The sequence below is a fragment of the Scyliorhinus torazame genome, chromosome 9 (genome assembly GCF_047496885.1).
Source record: "Scyliorhinus torazame isolate Kashiwa2021f chromosome 9, sScyTor2.1, whole genome shotgun sequence".
In the NCBI taxonomy this organism is placed as follows: domain Eukaryota; kingdom Metazoa; phylum Chordata; class Chondrichthyes; order Carcharhiniformes; family Scyliorhinidae; genus Scyliorhinus; species Scyliorhinus torazame.
Genome location: NC_092715.1, coordinates 249,021,475 through 249,044,017, shown reverse-complemented (window position 1 = coordinate 249,044,017; position 22,543 = coordinate 249,021,475). Strand labels below are relative to the sequence as shown.

The 22,543-nt window shown below is 54.8% G+C and overlaps 1 protein-coding gene across 1 annotated transcript in view; it reads left to right on the top strand.

The window, feature by feature from the left end:
* The window catches only part of chrna8 (cholinergic receptor, nicotinic, alpha 8), a 488,191-nt gene that overhangs the window by 303,589 nt on the left and 162,059 nt on the right, over positions 1 to 22,543 (top strand). Inside the window, exon 7 of the mRNA XM_072517257.1 lies at positions 15,316 to 15,510. Coding sequence (XP_072373358.1) covers positions 15,316 to 15,510 — 195 coding nt within the window. The remainder of the gene's footprint in view (positions 1 to 15,315; positions 15,511 to 22,543) is intronic.

The window sequence follows — 22,543 nt, the reverse complement described above, 5'->3', positions numbered from 1 at the left end:
AGGAGGTGGGCTGTGGGGTTGGGGTGGACGGGCATGGAACACCATGCCGCAGCTGGAAAAGCAGCCATGCAGCTGCACACGTCGCTGACAGCTCATTGTGAACTTAGAGCCACAGGTCGTCTAGGTGTCCCCCAGGCCACCCCACTATGGCCTCTAGCTCCAGCCGACCCATCAGCTGTATGGGCGTGCTCCAGCGCAACAAGTGCCAGCTTGTTGGCTGGGATGAGTGTGTGTGGGGAGTGCAATGTGGGTGTGCGGCTGAGGCTCCTCAGCCTCCTGAGTATCATTCATGGACCCGGCGAATCCTGCACCATTTTCCATTGGAATCAGTCGTGTTCCACGTGGCGCCAGTGCTAACCCCTCCACTGTAGTGAATCGGTCCAGGTTCGGCACCGGATTTGCTGTCGTGAAAGTCCACAAATCCTGCCCCGGCGTCAAGACTTAGTCTCAGGATCGGAGAATCTAGCCCATCATTTGCCAAATACTTTACCAAAAAGATGGTGCTTTTTCCTCATGGGACAACTCAATAGGCTGCAAGAGTAAATCTAAACTTGGTTTGGAATTGATAATCCCGTACTTTGGTAAAATTTGTTCTTAGTTGTAGAAGTTTCAATCTGACGTAATACTGCATGATCCATGGTCATTCAGGAAGCCTACAGAACTACATAACTCAAATGCAAAATCAAGCAGAAGATTACCAGCATCACTGGTCAATAAATATCCAAATATGAATGCATTTCACTTACTGGAAACAAAGGTGAAATTTGGTGTTTATATTTGGATTTGTTTTTCTCCTGTGTAAGGGTTTCACAGAATTACCCCAATAAATAACTCCTGAAACAGATTATATTGGACAAATTAGTTAGGAGGCCTTTATCCACAGCATAAAAGTGCGACAAATTTAATCGGCCATTAATATAACAAATTAAAACTAAATTTGCAAATGGCTTTCAGAGAAAACATTTTCAGAGACAAAAATTGTACTTTTCTCAGTCTGATGAAAGATCACTGACGTTAAATGTTGGGTGGAATTCAATAGCCATGAATGAAGGCTCAGCCACCAGCTGGAGAGCTGGGGCGAAATTCTCCATTATCGGCGGAAAGTCCGCCGATCGGCGCAAAAAACGGCGCAAATCCCACTTGCGTCACGTCATAAAAATGGGCCGATAGTCTGCGGCCCGAAATGGGCTAGCAGCGACGTAACGGGATCCGCGCTTGCGCAGTGGTTCACGCCGTGCAGCGTCATACGCGCTGCACGGCGTGACGGCTCATAAGGCCGCGCAGCTCCCCCCCACCCGACCAGAACAGCCGACCGCAACACCCGACTTGATGGCTGGCCGTCGCTCAGCCCCGAGGTTCGAGTCACACGATGTGGAGGCGCTCCTGGACGCGGTGGAGCAGAGGAGGGACGCCCTGTATCCCGGGCACGGCCGCAGAGTTGCCCCACGCCACAGCCGGCGTCTGTGGAGGGAGGTGGCAGAGGCCGACACCGCTGTGGCCCTAACACCACGGACAGGCACCCAGTGCCACAAGAAGGTGAACAACCTCATCAGAGCAGGCAGGGTGAGCCTCCCCCATATCCCCCATATCCCCCCTCCCCCAAATCCCCCCCTCCCCCATATCCCCCCTCCCCCATATCCCCCCCTCCCCCATATCCCCCATATCCCCCCTCCCCCATATCCCCCATATCCCCCTCCCCCATATCCCCCCTCCCCATATCCCCCCTCCCCCATATCCCCCCTCCCCCATATCCCCCTCCCCCATATCCCCCCCTCCCCCATATCCCCCATATCCCCCCCTCCCCCATATCCCCCCCTCCCCCATATCCCCCATATTCCCCCCTCCCCCATATCCCCCCCTCCCCCATATCCCCAAGTGAATCCAGCCCTAACCTTAACCTCTGCAATGCACGCGCAACCGATGGCGTGCATTCATATACCTGCCTAACACTGTTGCCTTTTACCCCTGCCACCACCCCCCCCCCCCCCCCCCAGGAGAAGCGCGCACACAACAATAGGGAGCATGTGAGGACTGGAGGAGGGCCCGCTGATGAGAGGCCACTGACCGTACACGAGGAAAGGGCCCTGGAACTGGCTGGCGGACCTGAGGACCGGGAGGTTGCTGATGCAGAGGTCGGGGCCCCACGAGCAAGTGAGCCACCAACAGCCCGTCCCCATATCCCCCCTCCCCTATATGCCCCTCCCCCGTATCACCTGATCACTGCCTGATGTCTAACCATGCATGCTTCATTGTGTATCGCAGGACCAAACGTCCAGGCACCCATCCCCGCAGATGCAGACCGCCCGCAGGATGCCCCTCGGAGACTACAGGAGACAGAGAGACCCGCACCCTCCAGCATGCGACGCCCACAGGATGCCCCTCGGAGACCACAGGAGACGGAGAGACCCGCACCCTCCAGCATGCGACGCCCGCAGGATGCCCCTCGGAGACCACGGGAGACGGAGAGACCCGAACCCTCCAGCATGCGACGCCCGCAGGATGCCCCTCGGAGACCACGGGAGACGGAGAGACCCGGACCCTCCAGCATGCGACGCCCGCAGGATGCCCCTCGGAGACCACAGGAGACGGAGAGACCCGCACCCTCCAGCATGCGACGCCCGCAGGATGCCCCTCGGAGACCACAGGAGACGGAGAGACCCGGACCCTCCAGCATGCGACGCCCGCAGGATGCCCCTCGGAGACCACGGGAGACGGAGAGACCCGCACCCTCCAGCATGCGACGCCCGCAGGATGCCCCTCGGAGACCACAGGAGACGGAGAGACCCGCACCCTCCAGCATGCGACGCCCGCAGGATGCCCCTCGGAGACCACGGGAGACGGAGAGACCCGAACCCTCCAGCATGCGACGCCCGCAGGATGCCCCTCGGAGACCACGGGAGACGGAGAGACCCGCACCCTCCAGCATCCGACGCCCGCAGGATGCCCCTCGGAGACCACGGGAGACGGAGAGACCCGAACCCTCCAGCATGCGACGCCCGCTGGATGCCCCTCGGAGACCACGGGAGACGGAGAGACCCGGACCCTCCAGCATGCGACGCCCGCAGGATGCCCCTCGCACACCACGGGAGACGGAGAGACCTGGAGCAACAGGGAGACGACACCCCCGTCACGTGCGGGAGCGACCACCCAGCGATGAGGGGGGCAGCCACAGGCCCCCGTCACATCCGAGCCAGGACACCACTACCCAGGACACCACTATCCAGGACACCCCTACCCGGGACACCACTACCCAGGACACCCCTACCCGGGACACCACTACCCAGGACACCCCTACCCGGGACAGCACTACCCGGGACAGCACTACCCAGGACACCCCTACTCGGGAAGACGAAATACCGGACAGTGACTCAGAGTGGATGGGTGGAGACGAACCCCCACCCCAAAGTGCCATGGACTCAGAGTGGGACGAAGAGCACGACACAACGCCACTGCTGTCACCAACACCCTCCACCATCGCAGAAACACTCACCACGGTTGGGCACTTTAGTGATGAGGCGTCTGGTACACTCACTGGTGCGCACAACACAGCCGTCCCGGTACAGCAGGTGGAGGTAGGAGCAGCAGAGGGACCGGGCGGTCGGAGGGCAGCCCAGGCCAAGCGAACATCTGCCGCCCAGATGGATCCCGGGTTCCTGCAGTTACCACACCCACACATAGATCCGATGCAACCACCGACACGGAGACGAGCGAATAGGGTGACGGGTGGCTTGCGGCGGCTGCGGTCGCAGGTGGAGGAGTCCACCCGCGTCCAGGAGCTGGGAGTGGTCCCGGTCATGCGTGCCACCCAGGCTGACACCGCACGGGTGGCGTCCGCGGTGGAGGCAATGGGTGCGACGGTGTCAGACATGGGGAACGGTTTGCGAGGCCTGGGGCCTTCCGTGCAGGCGGCGTCTGTGGCCCAGGAAATGGCTGCCCTCTCACAGGAGGCCATGAGCCAGTGCCAGCGCCAGATGGCAGAGGCGCTCAACGCCATAGCCCAGTCTCAGCAGGCCATGGCCCAGTCACAGCAGGCCATGGCCCAGTCTCAGCAGGCCATAGCCCAGTCTCTGCAGGCCATGGCCCAGTCTCAGCAGGCCATCGCTGAGGGCATCGGCGCCAGTGGCCATGTGCGAGCTGGCGTCGCACTGTCGCAGACAGGGTTCGACAACCCCCTGGGCTCCATGGCTGCAAACCTGCAGACCCCTGTCGATACCAGCACGGGCCTCCAGGACTGGCAGCGCCAGATGTCGGGGGCGCGTCGGATGGCCAGTCCGTTCGCATCCCCCACCCATGTAGAGGCCTGGGGGCCATCGGGCACCCCGAGGGAGGAGGAGGTGGTGTGGTCCGTCCCGGCACCCTCTGTAGGGGAGGTCCCGGTACACCGCGACACCTCGGACTCCCCCCCTTCCGTCCCAGGTGCATCGGGTGGGCAACGGGCAGGACAGGCTGGCAGCTCGCCATCCCAGTCGCCCGGGCCGCAGCCTGGCCCATCTAGGCCAGGACGCCCCAGGAAACGGCCGCCAAAGGGATCCAGTGTCAGAGGGCAGGAATCACAGGAGTCCACCTCCAGTTCTGCTGTACCGTCTGGGGAACCACGTAGACGTAGTCAAAGCGCCCGTAAGGCCAAACAATTAGACACTGAGTAAGTTGGCACGGGTGCAGGGCACAGATGAGTTTTAGGGGCTAGGGCACGTGCATGAACTCCTTTGGTTATTAAAGTCAATGTTACACCTACCGAAGCTGCCTTTGTGCTCTGTCCAAAGTGTGCGGGGGTGTCATGTACGTTGAGCGCAAGTGTGTGTGTGAGGGGTGGTCTTACCTCAGCCCCAGGTGAGTCTGCCCCCTTCCCCCTGGGCCGCCATCAACATCCCCCGGGCAGAGGACGGGACCGTGCGCTGCAGTGTCACAGCCGCATGCAGGGATGGTCCGGGTGGATGGTGGTACTGTGGCCATGGGTCAGACATAGTCCAACAATGTAGAGCCAAGAGCTCATCGGAGGCGGGTTGTCATCATTCTCCATGGCCTGCGATAGACACGCGTCCACCCACAACTGGGTGAGCCCGGCCCGTTGTGCCGCCGGTGGATCGGCAATTGGGGGTGGGGGGGTGGTGTGCATGCGGGTGGGGTGTGTGGGGTTGGGGAGGGGGTGAGGGTGCTGGGTGGGTGGATGGGTGGGGGGTGTGGGTGGTCGGCTGTTGTCATGGTGTGCGGTCTGTGGCCATACTACCCGATTCCCACGCTCATCTAGTCAGTGAAGCGGGCGTCTATCAGTCTGTCCCGTGCCCGCTGGGCCAGCCGGTAACGGTGGACAGCCACCCGCCTGTGTCTACCCCGTCTGCCCTGACTATTGCCCCCATCCCCCTCATCTGGGGAGGACTGGGCCTCTTCCTGCTGCTCCTCCACTCCGCCCTCCTCTGCCTGCGGCACATCGCCCCTCTGCTGGGCTATGTTGTGCAGGACGCAGCACACCACAATGATGCGGCCGACCCTATCTGACCGATACTGGAGGGCGCCCCCAGAGAGGTCCAGGCACCTGAAACGCATCTTCAGCACGCCAAAGCACCTCTCTATCACTCCCCTTGTCGCTACATGGGCATCATTGTAGCGGTTCTCCGCCTCATTGCGTGGCCTCCGTATAGGCGTCATCAGCCACGATCGCAATGGGTAGCCCCTGTCGCCCAGCAACCAGCCCCTCAGCCGGGGATGGCGTCCCTCGTACATGCCGGGGATGGATGACCGCGACAACACGAATGAGTCGTGTACACTGCCTGGGTGACGGGCGCAGACGTGCAGGATCATCATGCGGTGGTCGCAGACCACCTGTACGTTCATTGAATAGGTCCCCTTCCTATTAGTGAACACGGCCCTGTTCTCTGCAGGTGGCCGCACGGCGACGTGCATCCCATCGATCGCGCCCTGGACCATGGGGAACCCGGCAACGGCAGAGAAGGCCACGGCCCGGGCATCTTGGCTGGCCCGGTCCACGGGGAAGCGGATGTAGCGGTGCGCCATGGCATAAAGGGCATCTGTCACTGCCCGGATGCACCGATGTCTGCGATATGCCGGACAGGTCCCCACTCGGTGCCTGGAATGACCCCGTTGCATCAACGTTCAGGGCCACCGTAACCTTGACGGACACGGGGAGAGGGTGTCCCCCGCCAGTGCCACGCGGTGACAGGTGTGCCAGCAGGTGGCAGATGTGTGCCACGGTTTCCCGGCTCATCCGGAGTCTCCTCCTGCATTCCCGGTCCGTGAGGTCCTGGTATGACTGCCGGGGCCGGTACACACGGGGCGCCCTCGGGTGCCTCCGTTGCCGTGGGGCCGCGACGTCCTCCTCCCCCTCCTCGTCCTGTCGGTCAGGTGTCCCTCCAGCCTGGGCGGCTGCCGCCTGCCCCTCTGCGGCAGCCTGCGCCGCCTCTCTGGCACGCTCCTCCTCCTCCTCCTCCTCCTCATCCAGGTCAACATAGACATGAGCGGCTGCCACCACGGCGGCCAACATCGCTGGATGGTCTGAAAACATGACGGCCTGGTGGGGGGGAGGGGAACGACGACATGTCATCATTGCCCATATCCCCTCCTCCCCCCAGCCAGGTGGCATGGACCGCATGGGTCCAACTGTTGGAGGCTGGCACCTGGCCAGGTGGACCAACTCATTTGCCCTCCCATCACCCACCCCGGCACGGACGCCCCCCCCCCCCAATCTCCACCCCGGCACGGATCCCCCCCCCCAACCTCCACCCCGGCACGGACCCCCTCCCCAACCTCCACCCCAGCACGGACCCCCCCACAACCCCCAACCTCCACCCCGGCACGGACCCCCCCCCAACCTCCACCCCGGCACGGACCCCCTCCCCAACCTCCACCCCGGCACGGACCCCCTCCCCAACCTCCACCCCGGCACGGACCCCCTCCCCAACCCCCAACCTCCACCCCGGCACGGACCCCCCCCCAACCTCCACCCCGGCACGGACCCAACCTCCAACCCGGCACGGACCCCCTCCCCAACCTCCACCCCGGCACGGACCCCCTCCCCAACCTCCACCCCAGCACGTACCCCCCCCCAACCCCCAACCTCCACCCCGGCACGGACCCCCTCCCCAACCTCCACCCCGGCACGGACCCCCCCCCAACCTCCACCCCGGCACGGACCCCCCCCCAACCTCCACCCCGGCACGGACCCCCTCCCCAACCTCCACCCCGGCACGGACCCCCTCCCCAACCTCCACCCCAGCACGGACGCCCCCCCAACCCCCAACCTCCATCCCGGCACGGACCCCCTCCCCAACCTCCACCCCGGCACGGACCCCCTCCCCAACCCCCAACCTCCACCCCGGCACGGACCCCCCCCCCAACCTCCACCCCGGCACGGACCCCCCCCCCAACCTCCACCCCGGCACGGACCCCCCCCCCAACCTCCACCCCGGCACGGACCCCCCCCCCCAACCTCCACCCCGGCACGGACCCCCCCCCAACCTCCACCCCGGCACGGGCCCCCTCCCCAACCCCCAACCTCCACCCCGGCATGGACCCCCCCCCCCAACCTCCACCCTGGCACGGACCCCCCCCCCAACCTCCACCCCGGCACGGACCCCCTCCCCAACCTCCACCCCGGCACGGACCCCCTCCCCAACCTCCACCCCAGCACGGACCCCCCCCAACCTCCACCCCGGCACGGACCCCCTCCCCAACCTCCACCCCGGCACGGACCCCCTCCCCAACCCCCAACCTCCACCCCGGCCCGGACCACCCCCCCCAACCTCCACCCCGGCACGGACCCCCTCCCGGCACTCCCCCGGAGCCCAGCCTACTCTAACCACCTCCCCCCCCCCCCCCGCCGCACACACACACACACAAGCCGAGACACACCTCTCCTCACGCAATCAGTCTGCGGCCACGCCATTTCCTGCCCAGAGCCAACCCCCCAGGCCGTCACTCACCTCCTCGCTGGTCGGCGTGACCCTGGAGCACCGGGTCACGCCGATGAAAAGGAGGTTTGATTGACGTCGACGTGAACGGTCATCACGTCGACGGGACTTCAGCCCATCCGGAAGGGAGAATATCGGCAGGCCGAAAATCGGCTGCCTTGCGCAGACCCGTGACATTCTCCGCGGCAGCGGCGCCATTAACGCCCCGCCGACTTTTCTCCCTTCGGAGACTTCGGCGGGGGCGGGATTCACGGCGGCCAACGGCCATTCTCCGACCCGGCGGGGGGTCGGAGAATGACGCCCCAGATGTCAACTCCGCTGTGGCCATTTGTGGGACCTGCGTTGAGATTAAATAGCCCGATGGCTGCCATCACAGTTCCACCAGGAGCAATTTACCATCTTGCTTCCTGAAATGAGACAGCAGCCCTGCCTCAGAGAGCTTCCAGCCAATCAGAGGCCAGCAGCTCTCCGGTGCTGACAGTGCCACCGGGAGTAATGGCCACTGCCAGTACTGCAGTGGCGCCGAGTTGAAGGTTCATCACCGGAGCCCCTGGGCAAAGTTGAGTGGGCTGGATCACTGGTGTCAGTCAAGGTGGTCCTGGCATGGGTGGGGGTGGGGGTTGGGCGGAGGGTTATTGTGGAGGATAAGGGGATGTCCTTTCCTTCATCTCTCACTTGCCACTTGTGGGCCCTCCTTTGGGCACAGGGTGCCTGAGAAGGTTGGACTGGCCCTCGTCAGGCCAGTGGCATTACTGCCAAGGTTTACGTGCCACTTTATCCCCATAGCCCTTGAATGGCTACCGAAGGGCCTCAATTGGTCTTCAGGGGTGATGGCCATCCTCAACCCGTTCCCGCCCTCAACCTATTTGGGGGAAATCATGAAGGCGACGGGGTCTCCAACCCGCACATTCCCATCCCATTATATGGGGCACCACCCTTACCCTCACCACAGATGCCATCTCTCCTCCCTGGCAGCATTAAATTCCACGCATTAAAGTCTCTTGCCCTCTCCAGCTGAATATTTCCAGCATTTCCTGTCCTAATTTCACATTTCCAGCGTAGTTTTTTCTGGTATTCCAACCATTTTCAGAATGATTTCAAATGAAATTACTTTGAGACAGGCTCAACCCAATCAGAAAATGGACAGAAGCCAGAAAACAATTTAGGAATCTTTCCTCGGACATCTCCTACTGATATAACACAACACTCCAGGTGTAGTCTCGCCTTGGCTCTGTACAACTACAGCAAGGCATCTTTACTCTTGTATTCAAATCTTCTTGCAATAAAGACCACCGTACCATTTGCCTTCCTAATTGTTTGCTGCACCTACAGGTTTGCTTTCTGAGATTTATGGATGAAGATAACCTGGTCTCTTTGGATACAACATTTCCCAATCTCTTACCATTTACAAAATACTCTCCATTTTGACCGAAGTGGATAATTTCACATTTTTCCACCTTAAATTCTATCTGCCATGTTCTTGTCCACTCACAGCCTATTTAAAATGCCTTTGATGAAGCTGGCAGTTTTAACACGTAAAGGATGCAGATAGCCAGCAATTCTTGGTTGAAGAGGTAACTGGCCTGATGTTACTTAATGGTAGTATTAATCCATCCATGTAGATTATATCCTAATCATGCAGTATTCCAGTTAGGACTAAACTCACAAAGTCACACACTCTTTGACATTTGTTTATTTCACCCAATTTCTTATAAGTTTGCTGCCTTCTCTAGGCTAAACTTGTGTTTGGCAAACCTAAATGGAAGTATTGGATCTGGTCATTATTTCTGCTTAACACCATGGTTCAGTCCCACATTAAACCTGAAGGTTGACCTACCAATGTGACCTTCCTTTTTATCCAGTTTATGGCCTGTATTAATCTCACAATGTACACATGGTGGAAAGATACTCGTGCTCAAATCAATCACATTGCCTTAGTCTCAGAAGTAGTATTCCTGTAATCCCAGCGACCTCAAATTCATGAGATGTCCTGATCCTTCTTACTGTGTCTGTCTCCAGCCTCATCCAATTATTATGTCTCCTAAAATATTGAGACACCACGTACACACAACTTGATTAGCACAACCATACCCATATCTCATTTCTTGTTTCCTCCACAGCAAACTTTGCAAAGTTTAACATTGTTCCTTCACAACAAATATTTTCAACTCAGATTGACATTTTGGAAACAAAAGGGGAGTTACTATGATCACTGCTGCAGGGTCGATGTATATTCTGCTGACTTGGTGCTGAATATATATGTCAGACATAGTTCAACAAAAGATGGTTTGTCACCAATACTCCCACTCACCCCTTTCCTGAACTGGCCTTAAGAAATTCCACTCCAGTGAGGAAAGTCAATGATTATTGTGATATGATGACATGTACTGTTAAGGGAGCATACCGTAAGCTACTATTAATCATTAATTACTGCCTTAAAAGGATGTGGTATGTTAGCCCCATGACTTGTAGTCAATCTGTAAGCAGCAGAAGCGACCAAGGGCAGTGAGACATGTATACAGAATCTCCCAATTAAAATACTTACATACAATGACAGAGGAATAGACTTTCACTTCATCATCTTGGTGCATGAGATGAGCAGATTAGGATGCAGGAGATAGAGGGTGGCACGGTGGCATAGTGGTTAGCACCACTGCCTCACAGCGCCAGGGACCCGGGTTCAATTCCAGCCTTGTGTGCACTTTGCACTTTCACTCCGTGTCTGCGTGGGTTTCCTTCAGGTGCTCTGGTTTCCTTCCACAGTCCAAAGATGTGCAGGTCGGGTGGATTGGCCGTAATAAGTTGTCCCTTAATGTCCAACGATGTGCAGGTTAGGTGAGATTATGGGTTATGGGGATAGGGTGGAGGAGTGGGTAGGTAGGGTGCTCTTTCAGGGGGTTGGTGCAGACTTGGTGGGCCAAATGGCCTCTTTCTGTACTCTAGGAATTCTATGAAACATAAAAGGAAGCCATTTGGTCCATTGCTCTGGATGCACTGAATGTAATATTCACTTAGTTCCATTCATTTTCCCCTTTTCATTGTTTTTTAAATATTGATTCACTTTCCCTTTCAAGAAATAATTATGCATCCACTTCCAGCGTTCTGGCAGGACATGCTGTATCCCATCAACATGCTGCATTAAAATAGGCAACACCTTTCCTTCGTTCTTGCAATAATCTTAAATTTATGTTCTTCTCTTATTCATAGACCAGTGCAAATATTCTCTCCTGATTTACACGATCAAAATCTGTGCGATATTAAAGATTGTAATAACATCTCTTTATGTTCTTTATTCCGACGGGAACTGCCTTAGCCTATTCTCATAATAAGAACATGAATATCTTCTGCAATCTCTCCCATGACATTGACTTTCATCTGGAAGCGAGGGTGCCTATAGCTGGCTGCAATTGAGGAAGACTTTGAACATGCCACCTGGGCAATGAAAATGATACCCAGCAGCAACAGCAGCTTGCATTTATAAAGAAACTTTTACAAAGCAAAACATCCCAAGGTGCTTCAAAGGAATGTTGTGACACGATTGGAAGCTGATTGACGTACAAAAAGGTTTCAGGGCAGCTTATTCAAAGAGGTAGCTTTTCAGATGCACCTTAAACCAGGGGAGGAAAGTAAAGAGATTTAGGGAAGAAATTTCAGAGCTTAGAACCCCGACAGCTGAAGGCATGACCACTCATGGTGGAGTGATAAAAATCAGCAGGAGAACGGGAATGAAGGAGATCACAATAATAGGGAGGAAAGAGACCATGGAAGAATTTGAAGACAAGGGTGAAAATGTATAAAACAAGACTGGACTGAATGTAAGTCAGCAAGCATGGGGATGATGGGTGAATGGGACTTGGCGTGAATTACATTAGAGCTTTGGATTGTAAAGTTTATAGAAACTTTGGCAGTTTCTATAGTTGGGGTCAACAGGTGCAGGCAACAAGTTAAACTATACCCTATATTTTAACAATAACAGATTGATTTGAATTAGTTTTTAATTGCAATTCTACTATCCTATTTACTGAAACTAGCTCCGAAAAAAGACAGTTTTATCAATGTAGACCCCCACGTTTAAAGATTTCTCTATCTTTTTGAGCTTCTCTCAGATAACGGGCGTCATTCTCCGACCCCCCGCCGGGTCGGAGAATGGCCGTTGGCCGCCGTGAATCCCGCCCCCGCCGAAGTCTCCGCTCCTGGAGATTGGGCGGGGGCGGGAATCGGGCCGCGCCGGTTGGCGGGACCCCCCGCTGGATTCTCCGGCCCGGATGGGCCGAAGTCCCGCCCAGAAATTGCCTGTCCCGCCGGCGTAAATCAAACCTGGTATTTACCGGCGGGACCAGGCAGCGTGGGCGGGCTCCGGGGTCCTGGGGGGGGCGCGGGGCGATCTGACCCCGGGGGGTGCCCCCACGGTGGCCTGGCCCGCGACGGGGCCCACCGATCCGCGGGCGGGCCTGTGCCTTGGGGGCACTCTTTCCCTTCCGCCTCCGCCACGGCCTCCACCATGGCGGAGGCGGAAGAGACTCTCCCCACTGCGCATGCGCGGGAAACTGACAGCGGCCGCTGACGCTCCCGCGCATGCGCCGGGAAACTGACAACAGTCGCTGACGCTCCCGCGCATGCGCCGCATTTCCGCGCCAGCTGGCGGGGCAACAAACGACATTTCCGCCAGCTGGCGGGGCGGAAATTCCTCCGGCGTCGTCCTAGCCCCTCAATGTCGGGGCTAGGCCGCCAAAGATGCGGAGCATTCCGCACCTTTGGGCCGGCGCGATGCCCGTCTGATTGGCGCCAGTCGGCGGACATCGCGCCGTTGGGGAAGAATCATTCCTGATCTGGGCTATTGTACACCACCCCAATAATAAGGAAAGAATTAGTCGTCCCATGGTTGTTAAACTGATCAGCAGATCAAAAAAGCTGAAGCATTTCAAGTGGACTTTGATTTTAATTGTTTCTAAATGAAATGTCTGCAAATAACAGAGAGAAAGCTCGTCTCCTCTTTACAGAAATGTAAGCGTTGTCTGATTTAACAAAGCCTAATTCCTTCAAGAAGCGAACTGCACTAGATGAGATGATTTGAAGAGACTTGTATCTCTGAGTGTCACATCGATCTGGGAAGCAGTACTTAAGCCACCTTCCTGGTACAATATAAAGCTATCAAACAACGCATACATGATTAGGAAATGTGTCAATAAGTAATGACAGTAATGAGTTTGGTCCAACTGCCTGACCAATGTTCCAAGTGTAATTGATTTAAGTCCCTGGAAGGAATGTCTGACTGTGGAATCTGAACCCATTTAGCTCATAGAATCATAGAATTTACAGTGCAGAAGGAGGCCATTCAGCCCATCGAGTCTGCACCAGCCCTTGGAAAGAGCACCCTATCTAAGCCCACAACTCCATCATATCCTGTAACTCAGTAACCCCCCCCCTAACCTTGTTGGACACTAAGGGCAATTTAGCATGGTCAATCCACCTAACCAGCACATCTTTGGACTGTGGAGGGAAACTCGGAGCACCCGGAGGAAACCCACGCAGACACGGGGAGAACGTGCCGACTCCGCACAGACAGTGACCCAAACCGGGAATCGAACATGGGACAATGGAGCTGCGAAGCAACTGTGCTAACCACTGTGCTACCGTGCCGCCCAACTAGTCATGGCAGGCCCATATGACTACTTGATGCACTGTTTAATGATTTATCAAGTCACTTGTAGGCCATTGGGCAGTGACTGAATTTGGGCATTTTCCTGTCGGCAGCGCTCAGATGGCAGAGCTGTTGTCTCGGGGTCGGAAGGCTGTTGGTTCGAGGCTGAATCTCAGTCCTGTACTGAGGGAGTACTTTGCTGTCAGTGATGCTGTCTTTCAGATGAAGCATGAAACCCACTCAAATGAATATAAAATTCTCATGGCAAAGTGTAAGGATGAGCAGGAGAGTTCACCATGCTCATTATTTTTAATCCAACAACTAGCATCAGTAAAAACCAGATGACATGGTCATTGTTACATTACTGTCTGTGAGAACCTGCTGTGGTGTAGGTAAATTGGCTGCTGCATTTCCTACATTACAATAGTGACAATGATATGTACGTTATTGGCTGGAAAGTGCTATGGAATGCCCTGATGCTGTGAAAGGCGCTATATCAATGCAATTCTTCCCTTTTTTCCCTGGCAGACGTAACCGTTGGATGGTCAGTGGGCAGTAGGGGCAATAATTGTGGAAAAACCTGCAACATTTTTCGAACAATCCTAAGTCATCGTGATTGGTTCTGAGAAAAGCCCAGTCAAATCATAGAACCCCTACAGTGCAGAAGGAGGCCATTCGGCCCATCAGGCCTGCACCGACCCTCCGAAAGAGCACCCTACCTAGGCCCAATCCTCCACCCTATCTCCGAAACCCCGTAACCCCACCTAACCTTTGGACACTAATACGAAATTTAGCATGGCCAATCCACCTAACCAGCACATCTTTGGACATGAAGGAACAATTTAGCATGGCCAATATAACTAACCTGCACATCTTTGTACTGTGGGAGGAAACTGGATCATAGAACATACAGTGCAGAAGGAGGCCATTCGGCCCATCGAGTCTGCACTGACTCATTTAAGCCCTCACTTCCACCCTATCCCCGTAACCCAATAGCCCCTCTTAACCTTTTTGGTCACTAAGGGCAATTTAGCATGGCCAGTCCACCTAACCTGTACATCTTTGGACTGTGGGAGGAAACCGGAGCACCCGGAGGAAACCCACGCACACACGGGGAGAACATGTAGACTCCGCTCAGACAGTGACCCAGCAGGGAATCAAACCTGGGACCCTGGCGCTGTGAAGCCCCTTGTGTTACCATGCTGCCCCTAACCCCCGGAGGAAACCCACACAGACAATGGAGAAAGTGTAAACTCCGCACAGTCAACCAAGGTCAGAATTGAACGTGGGACCCTGGAGCTGTGAGGCGGCGGTGCTAACCACTATGCAACCGATTTGATAAATTGAGTACAATTTGCTGAATTGAACAGACTAGTTTTTTCAGAATTTTATGTTGAAGAATGTGAATACTGTGACAGTTGTAAAAGGATTGACTATTCAAATCGAATACATTGGCAGTAACTTTGACTTTGTGTGATATTGTTAAACTGGTGTTAAGGAATCAGTAGCTGGTTTAACATCTTTCTCCATTTGCATTTCCACTGCAGCTAATGGAAAGAACAGAGAGAAATAGAGATGTAAAAATAAACAGCCAAATGATCATCATCCATTTTATATTCATGTAAAAGCCAAAATCACACCCATACACTGCCCGAAGTCAAAAACTCCTCTCCTCAAAAACTGTGTTCAGTGTGAAGTGAATTCTGTCCTTGACAAAAGTACAACTTGCCTGTGTTTCTTGTGTTGAAGGAGTCCCTGGAAAGAGGAATGAGCTGCACTATGAGTGCTGCGAGGAGCCCTATCCAGACGTGACCTATACAGTGTTGATGCGAAGGCGCACGCTCTATTACGGACTGAATCTGCTGATTCCCTGCGTCTTAATATCCGGGCTGGCGCTTCTGGTATTCCTGTTACCAGCCGATTCGGGAGAGAAAATTTCATTAGGTACGATTCAATTAATGGGGACCCTTTTGGCTGCCGTTTGAGGCACTTGATTCATGGAATGTAGAACCTGTGTTGCCAAGGAAGATAAGAGATAGCAGCAGAATGTTTCCATTACACCGTGCAGTACACTTTTGAAAAAAATGTATTTTTGTTCTGGATTTTGCTGCTGGTGAATTGACTGTAATCAGTGCTCCTAACGTATTATACACAAGTGATGACAACATGGTTAAATCGAAGGAAGAGATGATGCAAAGGGGGTGTCACAAGTAGGGTTTAAGATAAAAAGCAGAAACAGAAAGGTAACAATCTCTAGATTACTACCTAACCATTGGCATAGGGTAAATAAGAATTTGAATTCAATTAACAAAAATATAGCTGGTCTAATTAATAGCGATCACAAAATCATGATCAATTGCTGCAAAACCCCATCTGTGAACCTCCCAGGAAGGAAATCTGCCCTCCTTACCTGGTCTGGCCTGCATGTCACTCCAGACCCACAGCAATGTGGTTGACTCTTAACTGCTCCCTGAAATGGTGCCGCAAGTCACTTGATTCAAGGGCAATTAGGAATGCGCAATGAATGCTGGCCGAGCCAGAAATGCCTACATCCCATGAAATAAGAAAAGAAAGTTGACTAATAAAATAATAAAGGGGAGGATTTTTAAACTGTAAACTGAGTACAAACTGACAAATAATATTAGAAAACAGTCAGAGGTTCGATAGGTACATGGGGCTCGAGTCAGCAGACTCAAGTTAAAGTCCGCTGTCGGATGCATTTATCTGGGTATTTCTTAATGGCAGCAGAGCCAAGCAATACCCCGTTATTCAACGCCACTTGGCCGTTTTTTTCGGCCAATGGAAGTTTCTCCTGTCGAGGCCACACTTAGAGGAATTTCCTGTTCGCAAGCATAAAAGATTCCTCGCAGATCAGGGTGCCATTTTATATGGCAATCACAATCTCCCCCCCCCCACCCCATACACATTCAGCGCACCCACTCCCCCGCTTTTTTGACCCCTACCTCACTCCCCCCAGCCTTGGGACGAGCCGCAGGAGCAGTCCCCACTCCCATCTACTTAGCAAAGGCACAACACTGACACCTGGCAGTGCCAACCTGGTACCTAGACACCCTGGCAGTGCCAGATTGTCCATGTGGCACTGCCAGGGTGTCGGTCTGGCACTGACAAGGTGCCCAGGTAACAGGGGGTGTGCCAGGGTGCCACCCTGCCCTGTCACCAACCACCCACAGAGTCTCCAATGGCCTGGAAGACCCTCCCCAGGTGCCATTTCACCAGCTCCATGCTTGGGTGGACCAGTGCCAAACGGCGCAGCGGGGACTCCGAGGCATGGCTATTAAGTCCCGGGTACTGGGTGAATCTGGCATCTGGGTATTTAAGTGAGCGGTTAGGCACATTTAAGCATTCAGATTTGGACCTTGTCCAGTGAGGGCGAAACCTAGATCGCGGCAGGCAGAGCGAATCGGGTGACCCGCGATCGGCCCAGCACGGAGCCCGATTTGGGGCTCGCACACAATTAACCCTTATGCCTGAATCCATGCCCTGAACCATGCCCAGAAAAGAGACCCCATGCCAGGAAGCGCCCCAGAAAAGAGACCCCTGTCAGGAAGCTCCCCGCAGCAGAGAGACCCCTGTCTTGATGCTAGAGACCAGCCCAGACAGAGGCAGTGAAAAGAATCCGTGCTTTAGGCACTCACCTCGGCAATACGCCTTCAGGCTCAGACACAGGAAGCACCACCTGTCAATTCCTGGAAAGAGAAAACCAGTCAGCTGTGTTTAAGCCCCCTCAGATCTTTGATCCGCAAGCCATTCATTCATTTCTCTTTGATATTGATTTCACTAGGCTGTGATTGACAGCTTCCACTCTCTCCGCTATTCAACTTCCTTCATGATTCAGTAATGCTGAAGCGCACTAACGGCAATGTTTATGAACATCAAGCTTTGATTGACAGCTCCTGGACCACTTCAAACAGAATTAAATGCTATCCGATCACCTCCATTCATGGTTGAGTGATTTTGAAGTGGTCAGCTAGAAATTTGCAGCACTTAACTCCGTTTGAGCCAACAAATAATTTGACCCATTTGCATCCTCTCGCTTGTGGGTTGCATGACCCTCGATCCTGCCGGCAGCAAAGTTCTGGAGCATCGGAAATTGGTCGCCACTCGGCACCAATCGCATTTTCTTCACGACGCTGGATCCTCCGCCTCATTGGTAACTCCACTAATTGCGGTGCGAGGTGAGGAAATTCACCTAGAACATTTTTCTGCAGCGGGAACTAAATTCACCGGCCTGACCATCTCCTTAGATATCGGGGCACCATTTTGAAAGCATGCCCCGATCTCAAAGTGTACTTGAGAGTCCCCCACACCCCCTACCCGCGGACAATGTGACCCACAGACATAGCAGCACCCCCAACTCTCAATAAAAGTTAGTGTGAGCCTCCCCACCACCCAGGCATGAGGGTGACCCTGCCCCACACACATCTATCTTTGTGGACATCAGGGTATCCCCCTCCCCTCCCAGTGAGCAAACCCCCGTACAGGTTCGTTCTGGGCTTCCCACCTTAAGGGCATCCCTTTCAGTCCCCTCCTTTCAGGTCTCACTTTTTCAGGACCCCCTTTACCTCCCCAAACTTCATGATGCCCTTCAGACCCCCCTTCACCTCCCACCCTTCGCATCCTTCTTCCATGGCCATGGCCCCCCTCAGGCCCTGCCACTTGGCAGTGCCAACCTTGCACCCAGGAACTGCCATCCTTTCACCTGGGCACTTCCCCTGACACCCTGACAGTGAAAAACTCGCACCCTGGCTGTATCCCGTGTGCTGCCCTGTCTCTGACCATCCAGGGGGCTCCAAAGACCTCTGAGATCCGTGGAGTAGCCATCACATCTGGTCTCCGCTTGTGGAGGCCAGTACTAATTGGCAGCAAGGTCATTTTTTGCACTTCCCCTTTCTAGACTGCTCTAGCTTACCGCAGGAGTCTCTTTTCTGGGGAGGTCTGCGGGACCTAAGTAAGGGGGGTCTCTGTGGAAGGGGGGGAGCTCCTTTAGTCTCTTTGGGGGTGCCTCTAGTTAGGGGTCACTATAGGGGGCGGTTCTTCAAGTTCGGGGGTCTCTGTGGGGTCCCTTTAGTTAGAGGGTTCCGGGGGAGGGGGGGGGTGTCTCCAATTTTAGGTGGTCCAGGGGCAGGTTTCCCGTTTTAGGGTTTTTTGGGGGCAGTGCTGGAGTGGGAGGGGTTCTGGTAGAGGAGGAGTGGGAAGGTATGCATTGTGGGAGGGGGGGGGGCTCTCAGATGGACTTGTAAGGGTAACTCCCAGACTTACTATCTTGGCCCGCTGCGAGGTCAAACATGTTTGGTGATATATGTAGTAATCCCCGCCAACGTGATTCCCAGCCCAGAATACCGGAGAATCATGGGGGCCGAGAGACTCTGATGCCCAGCCTGACCCCCACCAGCAGTAGCATAGCAGCCAGTTCAGCACCTGGCGTGAACCTCGGTTTTGGCCGGCCGCCCGATTCTAAATTCACAATCCCTCTGTCGCGGGGCGGAAAATCCAGGCCCAGGTTTACGTAGTAACCAAAGGCGGTTACCGGGAAAATTTTTAAAACAAAGTGGTACAGTATCTAGAGCCATGAGACTGAAGAGTTGCTCAGAGATACCAAGATCATATTCTCTTGCGGTATGACCCCAAGTCAGGAAAAGTTTCAGGATCAGCAACCACGACCGATAACCTGGCAGAATATAATTCATGCTGTGGACCCTCACTGTGAAGTGGTTCCTGTGTTTCCAGGTTTGCCAGTTGGCGCTGCTGAGGGAGGGGAAGAGGAACATTCATGCACAGATTCTTAAGTTCTTTCCTTGTTTTCTGAATTACCCCCTGCACCTTCTATATTCCACGAAAGCCTTTGTAGATTTGCTCCTTTAGTATCTGCCAATCGTCTCTCTTTTCTTTCTTATCCAGTCCTGAATATTCCTACATGTTCAGAGATCTCTGGGCTTGTCGTTCCTACATTTCACCCGAAAGGGAACATTTGGGGCCTGTACCCTCCCCATTTCATTTTAACCCCCCCCCCCACTCCTCATCCTTCCTCCCCCCCCCCCCCCGCCCTTCCCCACTGCTCTGCTGTAGATTTTCACACAAGAAGCTGTTCCCAGTATACTTTGACCATATCCTGCCCTATTTTGATAAAATCTGTCTCCCCCAATCCAAAGCCATTTTTTACAGACCATCTTTTCCCTTTTCCATAACAAACTTACGTTGTATTGTGCTGTGGCCTATCACTGTTGTGCTCCCCCACTGCCAACTCAAGCACCTGTTCAGCTTCATTCCCCAGAATTAGATCCAGCGCTGCGTCGTTCATTGTTGGACCTTCTACATATTTACATAAAAATCTCTTCAGAATATAATGTAGGAAAATGTCAGCAGACTAGAAAAGCAGAATATTAATTCGATAGAGTGAGCCCACAGAATGGTGTGGGTCAGAAGCATCTCAGTATCCTCAGAAATAAAACATTTGTATATAGATACAGTAAGTAATTAGAAGACAAATGGAATGTTGATCTTGATTGTGAGAGAGATGGAGTATAACAGTAGGGAAGGCTGGTTACAATTGTACAGGTGATGACACAACAGCTGGAGTGCTGCGTACATTCTTGCCCTCCATATTTAAGGAGGGACATGCCTGCATTGGAACAGTTCAATGAAGGTTTATCCGAGGATAAAAGGTTTGTCTATTCAAGTAAGGTTGAGCAGAATAGACCCACATTCATTGGGGTTTGGAAGAATGGGAGGTGATTTTATTGAAAGAAATAAGATTCTGAGGTGGGCTTGACCAGCTAGAAGCTGAGAAGATGGGTTCACTCTTTACAGAGGGGGAGGAGGTGCCTTGTTCACCACATTCCCCCCACACCACACCATCCCATGCACCTCCCAGAAACAAAGTTAATACTTCACTGACTGACTGAGGTACCCTCAATAATGATGCTTAGAGATTAAACTGTAAAGAAGGCTTTATTAGGCTAAAAACTATGCTACAGATTTGGATGAGAGCTGACTGCTATACAGACCATGAGGCAGGCCTTTATGTATGGCTCCCAGATGGGCGGAGCCAGAGGCGGAGTCCCCAGGGTTCCAAGCCTGGTCTTAAAGGGGACATCACCTTACATGATGATAAGGCAGTAACCGTTCATCACATTCACCCCCTGTTTAAAAAGGAGTCCGGCGGGGGTGAAGTGCCATCATAGGTCCATCCGTCTCGGCGGCCGGATCGTCCTCCTCGATCTCCTCAGTTCGGGCGGTGGTGCGGCGGGCACGGACGTCCCGGTTGAGGGCACATCCGGGAGCACAGCGGTCGGAGCTTCGGTCCGGGTCGGGGCAGAGGAACTAGGCAGGGCCGGGGGTAGCGGAGCCGGCGCCGGCGGGGTGTGCAAGGGGGGGCGCACGGTAGGAGCTCACCAACGGGTGGTAGGGCCGGAAGGGGGTGTGTTGTAGGGGGCGACGGGTCCTGCAGGGGAGCGGCGCGGGAAGGGGCGTCTGTGGTGGAGGATCCAGCGGGCGCCAGATCCCGGAGGGAAACCGTATCTTGCATGCCATCGGAGTACGCCATGTAGGCGTAACTGGGTTTGGCGTGGAGCAGTCGGACCTTTTCAACTAGGGGGTCCGTTTTATGGCTCCTCACGTGCCTCCGGAGAAGAACAGGTCCCGGAGCCGTCAGCCAAGGTGGAAGCGAGACCCCGGAGGTAGACTTCCTGGGGAAGAGAAACAATCGCTCATGAGGGGTCTCATTTGTGGCCGTGCAGAGGAGTGACCTAATGGAGTGTAGGGCATCGGGTAGAACCTCCTGCCAGCGGATGGTTGGGAGATTTCTCGACCGCAGGGCCAGAAGGACAGCCTTCCACACGGTCGCGTTCTCCCTCTCCACCTGCCCGTTTCCCCGTGGGTGATAGCTGGTCGTTCTGCTCGAGGCGATGCCTTTGCTGAGCAGATACTGACGCAGTTCATCGCTCATGAACGATGTACCCCAGTCGCTGTGGATATAAGCAGGGAAACCGGACAGGGTGAAGATGCTGTGCAGTGCCTTAATCACCGTGGCTGAGGTCATGTCGGTGCAGGGAATGGCGAATGGGAAACGGGAGAACTCATCGATCACGGTGAGGAAATAGGCATAACGGTTGGTGGACGGGAGGGGCCCCTTGAAGTCCACGCTCAGTCGCTCAAAGGGGCCTGAGGCCTTCACGAGCCGAACCTTGTCTGGCCGACAGAAATGCGGTTTGCACTCCGCACAGACCTGGCAGGCCCTGACCATGGCCTTGACCTCCTTGGTTGAGTAAGGTAGGTTGCGGGACTTGATGAAATGGACGAGCCGGGTAACCCCCGGGTGGCAGAGGTCATTGTGGATGGCTTGCAGGTGGTCCTCCTGCGCGTTGGCGCATGTGCCGCGGGACAGGGCACCTGGGGGCTCGTTGAGCTCCTCTGGACGATACTTGATATCGTACGAGTAGGTGGAGAGTTCGATCCTCCACCTCAAAATTTTATCGTTTTTTATTTTGCCCCGTTGCGTGTTATCGAACATATAGGCGACCGACCGTTGGTCGGTGACGAGGGTAAACCTCCTACCGGCGAGGTAGTGTCTCCAGCACCGCACAGCCTCCACAATGGCTTGTGCCTCCTTTTCGACTGCAGAGTGTCGAATCTCGGAGGCGGTGAGGGTTCGGGAGAAGAACGCTACTGGTCTGCCTCCTTGATTGAGGGTAGCGGCCAGGGCGATGTCTGATGCATCGCTCTCTACCTGGAAAGGGATGGTTTCGTCCACCGCGTGCATGGCGGCCTTGATGATGTCGGCCTTGATGCGGTTGAAGGCCAATTGAGCCTCAGCCGAGAGGGGAAAAGTGGTGGTCTTTAGGAGTGGGCGGGCTTTGTCCGCATACTTGGGGACCCACTGGGCGTAATAGGAGAAAAGCCCCAAGCACCGTTTGAGGGCCTTGAGGCTGCGGGGGAGAGGGAGTTCCTTAAGGGGGCA